The sequence below is a fragment of the Frieseomelitta varia genome, unplaced genomic scaffold, assembly GCF_011392965.1.
Source record: "Frieseomelitta varia isolate USP_RPSP 00005682 unplaced genomic scaffold, Fvar_1.2 scaffold_949, whole genome shotgun sequence".
NCBI classification, from domain to species: Eukaryota; Metazoa; Arthropoda; class Insecta; order Hymenoptera; family Apidae; genus Frieseomelitta; species Frieseomelitta varia.
In genome coordinates, this window is record NW_025110755.1 from 1 (window position 1) to 17,351 (window position 17,351).

Here is a 17,351-nt window from a genome sequence, read left to right on the forward strand (position 1 = left end):
TTAACAACTCAAATAAATTCTCTTAATAACACGATTGACACTTTTTAACAGTTCTCTTTCAACGCTCTCTCACGACTCTCACGACTCTCTTTTCATAAAAAAAAAGCACTTCATACCTACGTTGAACTTCTTGCATCACATTCATATTTTATCATATTTCTATGATCAACAGACCATTTGTTGTATTTAAACATAACTAAAATTATAATTACAGATTAATTATAATAACCGATAACCGATACTACATTAATAACATTTTAATGAATCATGACGATTCTGGGACTTATTTCTTAACATGTATGAAGAGCATTTACCTAAAATTGACCACTATAATGTTTTTATCATCAAAGGAACGGAGTTAGTAGATTCATCCAATCCGTTCAGTATAGTCAAACATATCAATTCGAGTATTCTACAGTTTAGACATAATATTCTTTAAAAATATTTCGCAGATCAAAACTGTAAGTAATATAAGGACCTATGTAATTTTTTGTATTTGTATTATTTCTTTACAAATTAAGATGATCATTTCTTAAGAAAACGATTCCGCGAAGACATGAGTCTCTCGATCACATGTGAAATCATGAGATACACAAAGCAGAGCATACGAATTTTCGTTGCGGTCTATCATATTTTCATTCATAATCAATAGTCACTATTCATTAGAAATGTTTAAGAACATATCTTAGCGAAAAATGTGTAGTTATTCTGTCAATTAAAAAGGAAGAAGATATTGTATCATACAAAAAAAGAAAGTGATTGGAAAACATCAACGACATTGTGCAACATGTGCAATATTTTCTCATATGAAATTATTAAAAGAAATACGACAAAACGAGACTAAAGATTTTTTAAATTATTTATTTACAAATGAACAGAACAAAATTATATATTTTTTTAAATGTAATTTAATCATATATTGAGAAAAGAAATAAATAATATAAGAAATTGCGTCTGTCTGTTTGTTAATTACAATAAGAAAAGAATCATTTTAATTTTGTGCATCATATTATATTTGGAAAAATTTCTGCTACGATACTAAAATATGAGGTGAGAAAAATTGGACATTAGTTATTAAACATACTAGAAACAATTATTCGTGACTGTCTAGAACCATATTAAAAAATATAATTCGCATGGTTAACTGACAAAACAATACTACAAAAAAACGAAAGATTAATATTAATATTTAAAAATATGCGAGTAAAGTTGTGAGTAAAACTTTGGTTATATTTGCCACATACATACATACATTCATGACATAATACGCATCAAAAACAAGAGAAATCTTAATAATAATAATTTAAACACTATTAATTTTCGAATTACAAAATATTTTTGTTAATATAACATTTTTATATTATATCTTCAATATATCACCTTCATATCAGCATCATTCACATCTACATATTTTCTACACCATTTCAGAATTTGAATTTGAATCATTATTATTACAGAGTTGAAAAGTAACTACATATTATTGTACTATGCACGTAAGAAAATACCGGAATACTAAAGCGACAAAATACATTCTCTTGATTAACATTAATACGTAATTATTAAGACACTACAGGTATCTATATTATTATTGTATCAGTATTATTATTATTGTGTTATTAAGACACAGGTATCAATATAGTATTATTATAATTAAGTTTATAATAAAATCTATTATTCCGTTAAAGTAAAAAAGTAAGTCCGAAACTAATGATTTATGGACTCATGTATATTAGGTTTTTTTTTTATTTGTACAAGAGATTCTTAAGTTTGACACCAATCTTTATAGCATATACATTACGGAAATGAATATACATATGGAAAAAAAAAGAACATACAATTAAGAAAATAAAATTTACTCTCGGTTATAGAACATGAAAACAATTCTATCACAGTACGAAAATACATACATACCAGCGAATGGAATTTCATTAACGAAATTTTAAACAAACAAAAATATCTAAAACTTCTAAAAAATCGCTTGTTATTGATTTTGCTTTGTCTCGTACCTTTTCTTGTGTCTCATACTTTTGATTCATATAATTACAATAATTGATTTCTAATGCATCTTATTAAACACTTCTCCATAGAATTTGAATATCAACCTTATGGAACATTTCTGGCTTGAAATAGGGAGATTAGAAATTATGAAATAATGTCAAAAACTAAAATGTGAAAAACTAAAATAATAAAAATACGGAATTCCATAGGAAAAATAATAGTTTCCTTTTAAAAAAAACCTTTATAAATTTTAAAAATCCAATTCAATTAAATTAACAAGGATTAGGCGAATTTTTCTTTACATCTGTAAGGAAAATCAACAGTACCATAAAATCTATATTGAAAGTCAATCATAAAATACATACAGTTACCCACTCCCACTCATATTTGTACACCATGTGGCGATGCACTATAAACGAAAAAAACCTTGTTTCTTATGAATTCTTTTTATTTACTCTTACCAAATGTTGTTTATTACACTGTGTTACTTCTGTTACTTCTGTTTACAAAGCAGTTTTGTTTTTCATTTACAAACAGCAAATTTTTATTTACAAAAAAAAAAATGAAAGAATGTTACTAGTCGTAAAAGCGACATCTCACTCGTATTTGTATATTACAAAATAAACATATTTCTATTGTAAAATACAGAATAAAAAAATTAATATTTTGTCTGGTAAGCTTTGTGTTGAATAACCTCAAGTAATCTATGTGGCATGGATTAAACCAATTTTCACGTAATGTCATTGCTAATGTTATCCCATTCTAGTAGTAATTTTGCTTTAAGTTGATTTAGTGAGAGAGTCCCTGCGAGATTCCTAGAAGGAATAAGGACGCTGCCTGTAGATTATAAAGAACAGTCAGAAGTATAGTCGGAAGTACCGACGAAATCAATTGATTCGAGTCATTTGAGTTCAGTGAGAAAATAGACATTCGAGAATAGAGTTTAGTGACATTCAGTAGTTCGATACAGGCGGTTTAATTCTGATATAAAAAATTCTTTTTCTTTTTAAATGTAAGAGTGACACCGGTAGTACGAGTCTAGTGAAAATTGCAAGGTGTTAACGGAAGTTAACATTTGGAAAACATCCAACGGTCGACATTTTCGGAGCAAACAACGCTCAAAGGCAAAGTACATAAGAAATCTCAGATTTCCAAATTGGACGGTTAAACCATCAACTGGAAGTAGTCAAGAGAAAATTACTCCGTTCTGGGAAATCTAAACAAAAAAGAAGCAGCCATAAATCAGGCCGGCGTAACTGCAGATAAATCCACTTTATGGAAAAAGAAAATTAAAGGAGAAGAAAATCAAGATCTTAGCCACTGGTAGATGGTCAACGTCGCTCTCCGACTCAACACCAATCACAATAAACAAAATTGAAGATATGGACACCACAAATAAACAAAATTGATATAGACTATAAATCCACATAAAAAACAGGTTCAGCAATTTTGCTGACTGTTTACTAACAGAAACAGAAAACGAGAAAACCAACATCAAACCACTAATAGAAAACACCACAGAACATGAAAACACTACATCCAACACGAATCCATCTAATGTCAAACACTCAAACACGAAACCACCACCAATATACATACATGGATCATATCAAGTTATTGGATGCCTTAAGAAATAAATATAAAAAACGCTTTCCAAGTCAAATTTGTCTCGCCAGGGACATCCCTAGCGCAAATAGACATCGGATACATAGAGCATGTAAAAATATTGAGAAAAATATAAGAAACACCTAAACCGACAGTTCAATGTTTTCGGTGTCAAGCTCATGATCATACATCCGCAAACTGTAACAAAAAAAAACAGTATGCGTCAAATGCACCGGATCTCACGACACATGTAACTGCACCAATTCAGAGAAACACCAGCAACATGTGCAAATTGCAAAGGGGATCATCCTGCCAACTTTTCTAAATGATCTGCCCTTTTAGTTTTTTTGAACAAGAAAAATTTATTCACTCATAAACCCCAACTTCCTTCAAAACAATCCTTACCCACTTCTACCCAATCACACAAATTTCCTATCTTTCTCCCCCCTACACCTTCCCCTCCATACAGACGATACAAAAAATCAAACCAGGACTCACATATGCAAAAGCACTATGTCCCCAAAATTGTCCTTAAAATTTCTCAACACATAAATACCAACCAAACTGTGACCTCACAGACAATATTGAACAAATCAAACAGCAGATCTAGATTTATTTTTAAAAATCATCACCCTCATCCAAAAATATTACATTAATGCACTAACAGTCTAACAGACAGAATCAAGGCAACAATTCAAATCGTCAAGGAACTCAAAGATTACTCATAAAAAAGCCCTTAAACCTCATTCTATGGAACGCTACCAGCGTAAAGAACAAAATCGCCGAATTCCAAACTCTCTTAGACAAACATAATACAGATATCGCAATAGTTACCGAACATAGCTTGCATCAACAGATAAAATCAGAATTAATAACTATAATATATGCAGAAAAGGTGGATCCCCCTCAACTTCTAACAAACCTAGAGGAGGACTGTTCATCGCTACTCACAAATACATCCCTGTCGAAGAAACACTGCAACCCATTCCTTTAAACATAGATTCAATAAAAATAAAATTTAAGATCACACCTCCACTCACGATCGGTGCCGCATATGCCCCACCCAGAACCAAAATAACACAAATAGATTTAGATCAAATCATGATCCCTCCCCATGATACAGGACATTTCAACATACACACACAAACAACTTAACTGCTTACCGACAACATAGACATCTTCCTTTCCAATATACCATACTCCTACGTAACCAATATACCATATTAACGATTGACGCTCTACCCTCAAACCATCTACCCGTATAACTATCTATACAACCGTATAAGATAGCCAAACAAACACATAAGAGATTGGACAACGTACAGCAAACTCTGCAATAAAGCTAACAAAAACCCATACCTAACAAACGAAACACAAATAGAAATTAAATTAAATTAGAAATTAAAACACTTACACAGCTCATACACAAAGCATATAAAACTGCAACACACAACAGAATCCCGATCACAGATCCACTTCTCCTACACACAATTAAAAAACGAAACAAAATGCAAAGAAAATTTCAAAAAACAGGAAACCCTACCTACAAACTATATTATAGAAACATCCTCACAAACAAAATCCGCAATATAATAATTCACAAAAAACAACACATAGCAACACAAATTATCCAGCATAAAACATACAGATTACCCTTACAAAAGCACACTTACAAAATCACCGGTGACTCCAAAATTCCAGTTTTACAAGTCACTATCCAAAACTCCACGCTGTTCACGGATGAAGAAAAGACGGAAGACCTAACACGCAACTTCCAAGACATACACACAACCGCATACATTGTAATCTATACTCTCCATTAGAATATGAAATCAAACGCAAAATAAACCTCATAAAATCAACTTCACCACTTCCAGCCTCACATCCTGCTCTCCCACAATAATCAAAAACATAATCAAACATCTCCCTAATAACAAATCACCAGGATCTAACAAAATAACTACCATACAACTTAAAAACCTCCCTAACAAAGCAATAATCCAACTACACTTACAAAACTTGTTTCCTACTATTCTATTTCCCTACATCATGGAAAACGGCCAGTCATACTAATATCTAAACCCGGGAAACCCAAAACCAACACAAAAAGTTATAGGCCTACTTGATATCTTTGAAAATATACTAGAAATAATCATCCAGCACTACATACAAGACCACATTAACAAAACAAACCTGATAATCCCAAAACAATTCGGTTTCCAACAAAACCACTCAACAATAGAGCAGCTCCAACGAGTCACAGAGCACATAGTCATAGAAAAAAAAAAACAGAAATCAAACTTAGCTCATACTTCTGAATCTAAACAAAGCCTTCGATTCAGTATCACAAAGCTCTAGTAACCAAACTACAAGATATCCATCTCTATATAAGTTTAGTAAATATCATAAAAAATTACCTAACCAACAGAAAATTCTATGTATCCATAAATGGAACCAGATCCACTTGCAAGGAAATAGGAATAGCTGGGGTACCACAGAGATCTATCCTAGGACCCCTACTTTTCACGCTCTACATAAATGACCTACCACATCTACATACATCCACACAGCTATATTCACCGCTATATTCACTGCAATCTACGCATCATTCTGGAGCCCCACACAAGCCATAACATATTTACAGAATCACATAGACCTACTGTAAAACTACCTCACAGACTGGAAATTAAAAATTAACCCCACCAAAACACAAGCTATCACTTTCACATCTAAAAGAAATTTATCGCTTAAAACTATCAAAATTGCCAACCACGATATTCCTTGGACTCATACCATCAAATACATTCTCAACTCCAAAATCACGTGGACAGCTGCCACAACCAAAAGAGCGAATCTAGCTTATCCAGCTCTGCATAGGCTCTTATCCGAAAACAGTAAATTAAAAACAAACCTAAAACTAAACTTATATAACATACACGTTAGACCTATTATCTTGTACGAACATCAAATTTGAGCATCCGCCGCAAATACATATATAATATAAACAAGATACAAAAGATCCAAAACAAGTTCTTGCGCATCATCCTAAACAAACCATACGATACCCCCATTAAACACAAAATACTCTACACAAAATAGCAAACTTACCAACCATCAAAAACTCACAGAACTCACTCAGCAAGGCATACAACACTAGTCATCCACTCATAAAAAACAGAAAATTATTAAATCGCAAATATTCCACTTAAAAGTCAAGACAAAACTTCCAAAGCACGCAATAACGCAACAGATCAGCTACACATCGACACTCTACATCACGATCGCACTCAAGCACTGCAGGTTTTTGCAGGTTTTTGCAACTTTTTTCCTGCAACACACACGCAAACAGAAAGAAAAGAAACCAACAACGTATAATAAATTCTCAATTCTCCAATTTAAATGCAGGGATACTGCACCCCAAGAACTGCAGCTAGAATAACCAGTCAAGAAAAGGAAAAAAAAAGAAGAAATCAATTCGAGCTATTCGATATCGAACGAGTCGGACAAGCTGCAGCGTTTTTGTATAAACGCCGGCCTATATAATTATATAAAATATAAATTGTAAAAATATAGATGTATATTTCTTGCACATCTTTAAAATATTTCTAATGGAGACAAACATCCTTTCCTGATGTTGATACAATATCATTCAATAATATTCTAGTACATACAAAAAGATTTGTGTTTCTAATAACATTCCATCATTACATGTAGATTGAGCATTATATTATATGACTTACAGGTGTGTCAACAGTTTTTGACTCTCCAATTTTTGTATTTCTTATATTATTATTGTGCAATATGATTCATTACTGGAAATTGTGAACATTATTTCTGTACATGGTAAACTATTTATAGAAACAGATTATATTAATACATCATTTGTTTTCGTAAAGATATTGTAAAAACAATACGTATGCAACATTGTTCGGGAAAAGGAGTACCTTGATTTATTTGATTACGGTCGAGGACCGGTATATTTCTATACAAAGATCAGCCGGATAACCAAGTGTTTGCTGGCGAGTTAAAGCTAGAGACTCAGGTCACTTAAAGACCACCAAATCTCAATAGCAAACAATCGCTACGCGCCATAAACTAAATGACATCCTCGCATAGAAAATTCCCGGACAAAATGACTAAACGAAGTCGAATCTAAGCAACAGTCAACATCTGTAAGCTATTTGCTCCATCTTGGAGCCAAAAAAGCTTTCCAAAGCAGATAGAAAGAGAAACAAGAAAGTTTCAAGTGAGAATACGTCCGACTGTCAAGCAAAATACCTTACCTCTCGCAATCAATCATACTATCGAAGAGAAAACCTTTGATAACTCACAATCCACTACCAATCAAATTCCAACTTCGTTCCGCCTAAACCGCACGCGAATAAATACTGTTCTAGCTCATTGTATCTAAAAAAAATTATCAATATTTAAATTGTCTGACTGACAGATTTTAATGACTTTGAAATATGTTCATTCTGAACAATTTTTTTTTTTGATACAATAGCTTATGAATTATTATAATCGCTTGATTTATATAATCGCGGATTAATCGCTTATAAATTTCTGATGTCCAAAAAATTATTAATATTTAAACTGTTATAATTTTAAAAAAAAATTGTACAAAAATTACTCTGGGCTTATTTTGGCGTAAAGTCTCTATTTTCATTCTATTTTAAAATGTTTTTGCAGTACGTATCAGGTGGGAAAAATAATAATTTCAATGATTCTTGAATATGTAATGGAATATTCGAGAATGTATGTATAACTTTAGTATGACATATTTCCTTCCTTAGGTTTCGATTTGTTCATTAAAAATCATTTATTTTTGTGAAATGTTTCCGAATGATGATAACATTTCCGACTGGCGAAAGTCGCTGAGTATTATCGATATTTCTCTTTGAAAATTTTTTAAAATTAGAATATTTGAGACAAACTTTTCAACATAGAAGAAATAAATAAATAATACTTAGAAGTGAATGAAAAATACTTTTTTAAAATTTATTCTTGAATAAAATATTTAACGTTATAACTTTTTAACTGTGCAGAATAAACAAAAATGTTTCAAATAAAAGTCAGGTTTCATATTTATAACAATTGTTAAAATAACAAAAAAATTAATATATTATTTCATTTCATTTCAAAAATTGAAATTCCCTGCAATGGATTGCAATAATTCAATGATGCAGCAGAGTATAATAATAACGAGTATGTAATAGCGGCCAAAGTGTAAAATAAGTGTAATTTTAGATGATAGTTTAAACTGTTATAATTTTGTGAAGAAAAAATATACAACAATTTAATTGATCTCATATTAAAGTTGATAAACTATATTTTGATATTGTTAAGTTCATTTTCTTGAAAATATTTTTATCAAATAGTAAATGGTAATAAATAGTGAAGATATTTTTGTTCTTAAAAATTCAAACGTCTTTAAAAACGCTAAAAAATTCTTTTTGTAAATAAGAATCCCCATGTTCTTGAATATTGAAATCTTCTTAACATTTGTATGATATTTTTTCACCATTATCTTGAACTTTAAATATTTATAGATTAGATTTAAATGACAAAAATTCTAGGGCTTCTACATAGTTAACCTTGATATACCCAAAAATATTTTCAATATTATATATTGTGTTTTATAGTTTAGGTTAGGCTTGCCGTAAAGCTTAAACTAATTATCGTTTATATTCCGTCTATTTCATATAATTGCTTTGCTTTTATTTCCAAATTTTTTCGGAAAATTTTGTCTTATCTTTCGAACTGCCAAAAGTTTTTCTCATAAACATTGTTATCATATAAAGTAAAACTATCAGCTAAATCGAAAATGACACGTTTTTTGGGATCTTCGCCAATAGATTTTTGAGCACATCTTGAAAATTAAAACCGAGAGGCGGAAATATGTAAGGTAAGTTCGGGATAGTTCGATCATTTGGAAAAATCAGCCAGTGTAAATATATTTTAAAATTAAAATAAGCAGGATTTCATTGGAATCTCATTAAACAAGCAATATCTCACTAGAATAAAAGAAATAAATCACTTTGTTGTAGATCTCGCATCAATAATTATTACGAAAACGTATTTAAGTTATAACTGATGTTTGAAATTCAAATATGTTTGAAACTTTTAAAAAGTCTGAAAATCTTTTGTTCACGCTACAATTTTAGTGGTATTTGAAAGATAAATAAGTTTATTTACATTATTTCAATATTGGTGGATATAATGTGCATAAAAGATCAATGTAGCTTATTCATTTTTACTTTATGTAAATAAGATGCCATGATTTTAGTATAATTCGACTACTTTGATTCCAAGCAGTTCGACTATATTAAATATATTCGATTATTATAAATTAACAAAGTATATCAATGATTTATAAAGGAAAAAGTGGAATATTAATGCTAAAATATGTAAAGAAAATTGCTTTAACACTTTTGAAAAGTTACGACTGATTTAAATATATAAACTACAGCTCTATGATAAATGCTTTAAGTACTAAAATATTTGCGATTTATATGAAAAATTGAAAAAAAAGCATACCAATTTTCTTATTCATTATATTTTTTGTTACTTTTGTTACTTTCAAGTAACTTTTCGGTCTTACTCAAAGTCCAATAAAAGAAAATAATTTTAACTTATTGCTAAAATTAGATCCTATACGGAAATTTACTCAAAATAACAAAAACCTCAAAATACAATAATTATACAATATTTTTTAAAGTAGTCAAACTATACAGAATGATGATCTTGACAATAACATATTTTCAGGTTATTAAATCGCTGAAGAATTTTTAGTTGCCAAGTATTAGTTACCAAATTATAGTTGCCAAGTATAGTTGCAATATGCAATTAAAAATTACCTTATAAATATCATAAATTTTGAAACAATATGTTGTTTCAAATTCAACTTCTACGAAAACATATTATTTAATAATTTTTTGCTTACATTACACAATTTAGTCAATTAAGTGATGTAATAGTTTTTCAATCAAATAAATTAATTATAAAAAATCTGATACGTACTTGAACTAATTAATTGGATAAATAAAATAGTTCAATTCAGTTCTTCATTCAAATAAAAACTCTTAATTTAAGATATAAAATTACTATACTAATTATACTAATTTCTAATAAATATAATACACGTATTAGAAAAATTTGTAATAAAATATAATAATATTAATAAAGAACTTGAATATGAAGAAAAAAACATTTTTTGCAAAATTAAAAATTTAAGATAAAAACTTCAAAAATTAAAATTTTTTAAATCTTTAAACTTCTTATATCAAGAAATAATTCAAAATAAATTTGTATGTTATATAAATATTATTAGAAAATAATTCCAAAGAAGTAACTGTTTAAATGCAGTGACCAATGCGACTTAAATGCAGTTGGTGACAACTTGATATATTAACTTTTCCACTTTTTTATGAGAAAAAAACAAATATATCAAGTTTATTAAAATCAAGAATTATTTTATAGTCTCCAACATGATTCAATATTTTTGCTGAGCAGTGAAGAAGAAAAATCGATTCAACTCACCGGTTATCGCGTCTAGCACGATTAGGTGTACTAGCTTTTGGTTCTTCCATGTAAAAGATAACATCACTCTCATTTTCCGTTCGTTGATTCTCGTTCTGAAGCCCAATATCACCAGTAGTGCTCCCACTAGACATGCCACCAGATATTGTAACTGGTGGAAGTGGCTGTTGCTGTTGCTGTTGCTGTTGCTGTTGCTGAACGTCCATCCGATTCCTTGACTTTCGTCTCTTCAGTACGCTCGCCTTCTTTGCCACCTGGATCATCAGAGACTGAACCCCCGGTGCCCTCCCATTACAACACACGTCGAACACAACATGCACTATCCCTACTAATGAGCACCACGGCTCAGCTCTGAGCACGGATCCATCTGAAAGGCTCCCTTTACCCAGCGGTTGCATATCTATGCAACAAAAACTTAAGCTCGTGCGGCTGGCGCGCTATTATTCAAGATTTTCATTAATAGTGGAGTGGATTTCAAGTATTTATAGAGAAAAGATTGATGAGATGAATCTGAGCAAAATGAATCTGCTTTTAAATTTGAGTCATTCATTAGAAATAGATTATTAAAATATTTTATATTGCATCAATATTATATATCATAATATCAAGATGTTATCAAGAAGTATTTAATGATCTTGTTTCTTCTTATAACCAAAATATTAAACAGAATGATTCACCTTCATTTTATTTGTGAGAATATGCTGTTATCATATTAACTACTGCCGGTATTACATCTATTAGCCAAAGACCAAAAACTTAAAGATAAACAAAATTTTTATTTATATAATATATTTCAATTAACCTCTTCTTCCTTAAGCAGGCATTTTCACAGTCCATAATGAATCATTTATGATTAAGCCTAATTTTTGTTACTAAAGCTTCAAAAAATTTGGAATGTTTCTGCTTTTATGCAATCATTGGTAAAAACAAACATTTGAAAATTTATACACTACACAAATATTTAATACCAAATTTTGTAACTTATTCTTTTATATAAAATAATCTCAGTTGTACATTTCAAATTAATTGTGCGATTAGATTACCTATTGTAAATTTTCTGAATTCTATAATTTCAGGATCACTAAAAATTAATCATAAATTACATTTATATGTGTAAACTTCAACTCCTTAGATCACAGGTTATTCTTAAAACTAATTTATAACCATAAGACCTGATGCAAGGGTTCACTGTCTAAATCCCTAGAATATCAGATTGAAGCTTTTCCGTAATTAAATATCGAGAGATTAAATAAGATAAATCTTAAAAGTGAATTGTACACTAACTGTCTGTAATAATTATATTACATTTAAAAGAAAAAATTTTATTTTTCAATAATTATATGGTAGAATATACACTTCTCCGATTTCAATGGTTTTCGAAAATTATTCACACATATAACCTTCGAAATTCTAAATAATTTAACTAACAAAGATAATATTCTAAATATAGCATTTATGTTATAATATTATAAAATTATATAAAATTTAATTATAAAACTTTTTCTACATTTTTAGCTTTTGAGATACTCTTAAAAATATTTTTTGTATTTTTTTGAGTTATATTTTAACTACAATATTTCTTTCAAAATTTCATTTCAATAAGAATATTTCAGTTTCAACGAGAGATCAGTTAAAAAACTGACTAACTTAATAATAATATAATTAATAACATAACTTTTATTAAAAATAAATAAAACCATAGTGTTTTTTAATTTATGAAAAACTATTGCGCTTGGGAAAGTTCAAAATTTAAACACGTGAGTGAAGCCTCTTTTTTCCACTTCTACAAAATATAATTAATCTAATTATTCTACTAATATGAAGGTAGAATAATTAAATTAAGATGGATTAACTTTTACAAAGTGTGTATGTTAGGAAAGTTAGATTAGGTTAAGTAAAGTATATTTTCTGAGGTATGGCCTATATATTTTCAAAATATTTATCATAATTAACATTTGTAGGATTCGTGAAATATGTAAGCTTATAAAAGTCATCTTTTGTTTATATATAATTCATTTTTACTTAATAAATAAAACTCCATTACTTTCTCGAGATCTCCCAATTAAGTTTTTTAATAAATTGCCTTACTTACCAAATATTTTTTGTAAATAAAGAAAAAAGAACTAAGCAATATGTACTGTATGTATGTATAGAAAAAAAGTTGCTTAAAATATTATCCTTTATAACATACTTGAAAATCATTGAAATCGATGTATATCTTTTCTGTAGAATTACTCATTTTTTAAATTACAATTTAGCAAATTACTTTTAATTGCTCAAATTCTTACTAAATACGTATAAAATAATCTGTTTATAACAATTTATTTAAATTTTTTGTATTATTATATCCAATAATCAATATCCACCTCAGTATTCCCATTATTATTTATTATTATAGTATTCTGTGCAATTAAATCATATATCTCAATATCCGCCTCAGCATTTCCGTTATCACACAGTTCATCCTATTTGAATGTCATCTGAAAATTTCTCAGATCATGTACGTAAACTTCCTCAATTCATATAAAATAATTATATTACCTTAGTTTGAAAGAAGATTCTAATTATAAGATACATAGTTGATAAGGTAGTAAGAATTTAAATCATATGTAATGCGAAGACGTGAAAAGGATAGTGAAAAAAATAATAGATAGTGAAAAAAAACTGTAATCAAAAAGCTGAAGAAACCATAAATTATTAACATACTACTTAAAATATGTAAAAGCTTGCATATTTTTGAATGAATACAATTTACTTACAGATTTATAAATAAAAAGATATTTATATCTCCAAATTTAATTGTACAACAATTTCTTTTTATTTAAGGACTATATTATCTTTAATTTATTTGTTTACAAAGTTATAGGTAAATACAAGAGTTTCTTTAACAATAATATCAAAAATTATCGTGCTAAATTTTGATAATAATGCACATATATTATTAAAATAATAATATATTATTGATAAAATTATTATATTAATAAAGATCAAACAAACTAAAATATTTTTCACACAATTATGTGGATATTCATAGAACGCGACATTTAAAAGGAAATATCTATTTCATATCTATAATCATTTGTGATTTTATAAAAAAAAAGATCTGAGATAAAATTGGACTATGTAAAGCTGCACATGTTACGGTAGATTAAACTTTCGCTCAAGATCATTTTTAACGACTATTCGATACATTTTTTAAATTTTCTGTACAAATATATACATTAGGTATTTGCAAAAGTTGCCGTTGTTACTTTTAGATCGTGAAGAAATAAAGATCGGTAACTTTTTTCCATCATTTCGCACCGTTGTGCCATTGCATCACTCGACAGTACTGCTGTCAGCCATGAAGCAACAATTGTCTGCTAACAATTTAGTGCGTGTTTTCGTCAGCTTAAAAATGGAAGTCGAAAATACATTCGACATGTTATGCTGCATTATTTTCATCGATGAAAATCTGCAACTGAGACAGCAAGAATAATATGCGAAACATAAGATGAAGGTGTTTTAGTGGAAAGTCTTGCCGCAATCAGTTTCAGTGGTTCAAAAGCAGTGATTTCGATATTAACGATAAGCTACGTTTCGGTAGGCCTTAAAAATTGAAAAGCGACAATATTGAGATTATAGGCTGATGATCCTACATTGACGGCCATAGATGTAGCACAAATCTGAAACATTGATTAATCAACAGTGAATTGACATATACATGCACTCGATAAAATTTAAAAAGACGGCGTCTCCTACCGCCTAAGCAATGCAAATCATGAATGACGAGCTGACATGTGTACTGCTTTGCTGTCGAGGCAGGAGCAGAAATCCTTTTGAGGAATGAAAAATAAATATGATATGACAATTTTGAAAGAAAAAAACAGGAGTTGCTGGTTGCAGCGAGAAAAGAGAGTTTCATAATCATAAAGTTCTTATTTCCATTTTTTGTAATGGTGGAGGAATCCTCTTTTACGAATTGTAGAAACCACGTGAAACAGTCGACGTTATTGAACGTTATTGTCAGCAACTAGATTATTTAAAATCTAAAGGATAATATTCAACAAAAACGGTCATTTAATGGTAGAGGCCATTGACCAGTCATCCTCTTTCATGACAACGCATGATAATCGTACACAGCTTTCATGACAAGCAAAAAACTAAAGGAACTTCAGTAGAAAGTGTCCCACGCACCCAATATCTCCAGGCGTCGCATCTTCAGATTACTATTTGTTTCGATCCAACTGACGATTATTAGGTTAAAAATTGAGGACTGAAACTGAGATGCAAAAATGGTTAGTTGGGTGCATCAGTTCGAAGAACGCGGAATTTTACCGAAGGGGAATTATGCGACTGCCTAAAAAGTAAAGGAATGCCTGAAAATGAGAGCAATTACTTTCGAAAATTGCTTTAATGATGAGTACGGAACAAATAAATACGAGAAAGAAACAACAGAAACTTTTGCAAATATTCAAATATCTACCTAAAAACTATTTTTGACCTAATAATTTAATACAGATTTTTATACAGAATAAAAAAGTGTGTTGATACAAAATATGTAGTTCCGTAATGTCAGTGAAGTCTTGAAGTATCATAAAAATGACACGTATTGCAAAAACATTACTCATTTTATATATTTGTATATTTGACAAAAAGATGACAAATATTTCTTTCAATCATTAATTTGCCATCCATTTTGCATATACGAGTGTTTTGTCTAACTGAGTATAGTGAAATATCTCGGAATGGATTGAAGCTACAAAAAAATGTTTATACAAAAGCTGTTCAATATAAAAAAGTTTCTTACATAGTATTAACAATTTTTTCATTCATATAATGGTGGAGGATATTTCAAGGACAACTTGATTTTTTTAAATCAAGGCCATACATTTTCTTATTCGTATTACGACAGCTGGTTTCAATATGAATAAAATGACCTACAATGTTGTATCATTTCTTCTAGTTAGTCCTAAATTAAGAACGATGAAGTTCGCAACAGTCGGAGGCGGACGGTATGTCTACATCTTGGTTGACACGTTATTTTGATTTCATCCCGTGCCAAATCGTTGTTCTGCCAAATTAAGACTCAATTTCAGTTTCAATAAATGGATTGATAACACATTGTTATTGTTGAATCAAATATTTAAAATTTGAGACTTTTCTTTATTGATCGATTTTTATTTTCATTACCCATTATTAAGCTTCCATTAAATGAATTTAAAATTCTCTTATCTTATTCTTCAACATGACCGCCATCATTCATAATACACCTCTGAAATCACTTTAAAAGATTATCGAATATGGGCGAAAGATAATCCGCACTGGGTTCAAGAAAGTAACAACCAATACAGAAATGCCGTGATGGTCGGGTACGGAATTCGTAACAGAAGAGTGATTGCTTTATTTTTTCGAGGAGACTGTTAATGCAGCAACTTATTTGAGGTTTCTAGAAATACATTTATCCATTATTTTGAACAATATGCAAGAAATACTGAGGCAAAAGTTAGTCTTTCAACATGACGGTGCACCTCCACATTACGCTACAGGAGTTCGAAATGAAAAATAATGGGAAGGAATTCAGTTGAACAATACGTTAAATAATAAATGGATTGGACACTGATCTTATATCATGCGACTTTTTTCTATGGAATGGTGAACAATATCACCTGAAATCTTGGCAAAAATTGAAGGTAATTTTTTTAAAGCGACTTCAGAGATGTATTATGAATGATAGCGGTCATGTTAAAGGATAAGGTAAGAGAATTTTAAATTCAAGTTAATGGAAGCTCCGAGATATTTCATTGTACTCAGTTAGATGAAACACCCTGTATATTTTCATAGTTTTACCATACTCCTGAAAAAAGTTCATAAATACTGAATTTTTGTTTCCTTTCAAAAAAGAATTCAAAATAATCTCTTTACCTAAACATAAGCTTAAAGACGTTATATTCATTCTTCTGAATATTATTCATTCTATTTTAATAAATAGATGTAATTAGTTCAACTATTTCCATCTTTCAATAGAATTCCACCAATATAGGATTCACTATAAATAAAAAACGACATCAAATAAAACGTATATTTTATGAACTTTTCTCATTGTCTTTATCTATTGTCGAAAGATTTCCCTGATATTACAACACACCCGGTTTATATATATATAATGTACGTAGGAGTTAGAATTTAAAGGATGATAAGTCTTATAATTATCAATACACCTATGTGGA

General features: G+C 29.6%; 1 protein-coding gene across 1 annotated transcript; it reads right to left on the bottom strand.

Moving 5' to 3' along the window:
* Positions 1–11,142: 11,142 nt before the first annotated feature.
* On the bottom strand, positions 11,143–11,647 carry LOC122538013 (the record flags this gene model as incomplete). Its single annotated transcript, XM_043671728.1, has 1 exon — positions 11,143–11,647. A coding segment is annotated over exon 1 (398 nt), but the record flags the coding sequence as incomplete, so codon positions are not given.
* Positions 11,648–17,351: the final 5,704 nt, after the last annotated feature.